Below are 2,346 nucleotides of genomic sequence, written 5' to 3'. Positions count from 1 at the left end.
AGAGATAAAAGCTGCTTTGATGGAGGAAATATATAAATATGGAGAGGGGAGAGAGACAAGGGTTTTATTTGAATGCTGTTTGATGATATTGTGAAAATTTTCAAAATAAACGAAAGAGGGAGGCGGCTTCTTCTAACTGTTCGACTTATTTTTCTTACTTGTTACATGCTTTGTGAGTTTGTGTAGGTGTACTTGTTATGTTTTTATGTTGAATTTTGTTGTGTGCATATATACTCGACACTCTAGCAGCCTATTTAGAAGCATTTCTTTATTTTATTAAAAAATTTCTAACATGTTTATTTTATTTATGTCACACATTTTTTTCCATGGTTTTTTATTTTTTATTTTGAACCAGTCAATTGTTCGAAGATATTTTTATAGTAGAACGACGTACAATGTAAGATGACAAAGTTGTCGTTTTAGTTGATTTAGAAAAAACCTTTGAATTAAATCGTATAATATATCCATATCTATTCGTATATGTATAAGAATCAAATATCATTTTAACTCTTTTTAGCCTTTTTATAGTGAAAGTCAACAATTTAAATTGTTTACGTACGTATAATAAACATGTTTTCATTGATCCTTTGGTTGAATAACGAATATAATAAAAATTATGTCTAAACGTATATTGTTTAAACAAATTTAAATTCTATATAGTATATATAAATTAGATAAACTTCAAAAAAACCAATAATATGTTATACTAATTTACTAATTTTGCAATATCTTTTAAATTCAAATATAAGTATGTTTTAGAGTAAGGAAAAAAGAATTTAACATGTCGGTAGAGATTACAAGAATAACGTTGGCTGTAGAAAATAAGAAAAAAGCATCAAAGAAATTGAAAGAAATGTATCGAACTTCTCAGCTAAAAGATAATGCATGAAGCACTTCACTATAATATTTATTAAGTAGAACGGGGTATGTGCCCCCACCTCTTTATCATATGGATCAGTCCCCGATTGTAGCAGTTTTAACAAGATATAATAAGATTTACAATAATTGACATGGAACTGGAGGAACAAATTAAATGCTCGATTGGGAAAATATGCGCATGTAAAGAAGATTTAAACATATGATTTTAATTATATTATAAAGTATTTACTATTTATTTCAAATTTGTTTCAAGACAAGTGGCAGAGGCAAACTGTCCAAGTGCACTCACTGTAAACTCACCTATCCTCGTTTCTCCTCTGTATCTCCGGAGGATTTGGAAGATTATTGGAAGCTAATCGATAAGGACTACATATGTGATGTGCTTAAGGTAAAAGCAGCATAGATTTTATTGTGTGTATTTGATTAAAAGGGAAAAAAATATCATTCTGCGTTAAACAAATATAATTTTCAAAAATAGCCCCATCATGATGATGTTTGTTCATCTCCTCAAGCGTTAAATACTTAAATGCATTCTCTATCCAAAATTTCAAGAGATTTTATGTGCGTTTCAAGTCTCTCCTTCTACAGTGCTACAATCCTCCTCATGGTATAATGAATTTCCCACATGATTCTCATGGTATAATGCAAAAAACTTGATCGGTCTTGTGACGTTGGGATTAAAATTAAATGAATGGAAGTTGGATCTCATATTTCGAAAACAAATAAAATGGGCCTTTTTAGGAGACATATAAAAGCCCAATAGATAGTTTCTTGGTTCAAGTCAACAACAACTGAACAACCAAACATCATCTCTCTTATGAGATAGACGACCACCAACAAGAAACAGAGTTTCTATTCCTTTTTTTTTTTTTTTTGCCGATAAAAAACAAGAAACAGAGTTTGAGTCAGTCTCAGTAGCCTACAATGATCTCTGTCTCTATCTTCTCGCCTCACTTGGCCGCAATTCCAAGGTTTTTTCATCCGACAAAACAAAAACCCAATCTTTTGGTTTCCCTTCATTTTTTTCTCTGATAAAACCCAATCTCGATTGTCCTCAGGAGTTTTGTGAGAATGTCTGCTTCTGCGACTCAAACGCCCGGCGGAGGAGTTTCACAAGGTTCCATGGCCATCAAGCCTCCTTCACATCCTACTTACGATTTGAAAGCCGTTGTCAATTTAGCCCTAGCTGAAGATGCTGGTCATACAGGTTCACTCTCTCTCTCTCTCTCTCTTCACTTGCTTCGGTCTCTATAGTAAAGTTTCCATTTTTGTGGAAATTGAGTTGTTGAAATTGATGATTTTTGAGTGAAGGAGATGTAACGTGTTTGGCCACGATACCGTTTGATATGGAAGTGGAAGCTTATTTCTTGGCCAAGGAGGATGGTATCGTTGCTGGAATTGCTCTTGCTGACATGATTTTTGAACAAGTTGATCCCTCTTTGAAGGTTTCCCATCTTTTACCCCTTG

At 32.9% G+C, this 2,346-nt stretch overlaps 1 protein-coding gene across 1 annotated transcript in view; it reads left to right on the top strand.

Annotated features, from left to right (window-relative positions):
* LOC104793810 (nicotinate-nucleotide pyrophosphorylase [carboxylating], chloroplastic-like) overlaps nt 1,737–2,346 on the top strand; it is a 2,425-nt gene continuing 1,815 nt past the window's right edge. The window contains exons 1-3 of the mRNA XM_010520238.2: nt 1,737–1,850; nt 1,938–2,086; nt 2,191–2,324. Of these exons, the coding sequence (XP_010518540.1) occupies nt 1,804–1,850; nt 1,938–2,086; nt 2,191–2,324 (330 nt within the window). The 5' untranslated portion in view covers nt 1,737–1,803. The remainder of the gene's footprint in view (nt 1,851–1,937; nt 2,087–2,190; nt 2,325–2,346) is intronic.

This window comes from Camelina sativa, chromosome 6 (genome assembly GCF_000633955.1).
Source record: "Camelina sativa cultivar DH55 chromosome 6, Cs, whole genome shotgun sequence".
In the NCBI taxonomy this organism is placed as follows: domain Eukaryota; kingdom Viridiplantae; phylum Streptophyta; class Magnoliopsida; order Brassicales; family Brassicaceae; genus Camelina; species Camelina sativa.
The sequence above is the reverse complement of the archived record's forward strand: the minus strand, read 5'-3'. Positions and strand labels throughout refer to the sequence as shown.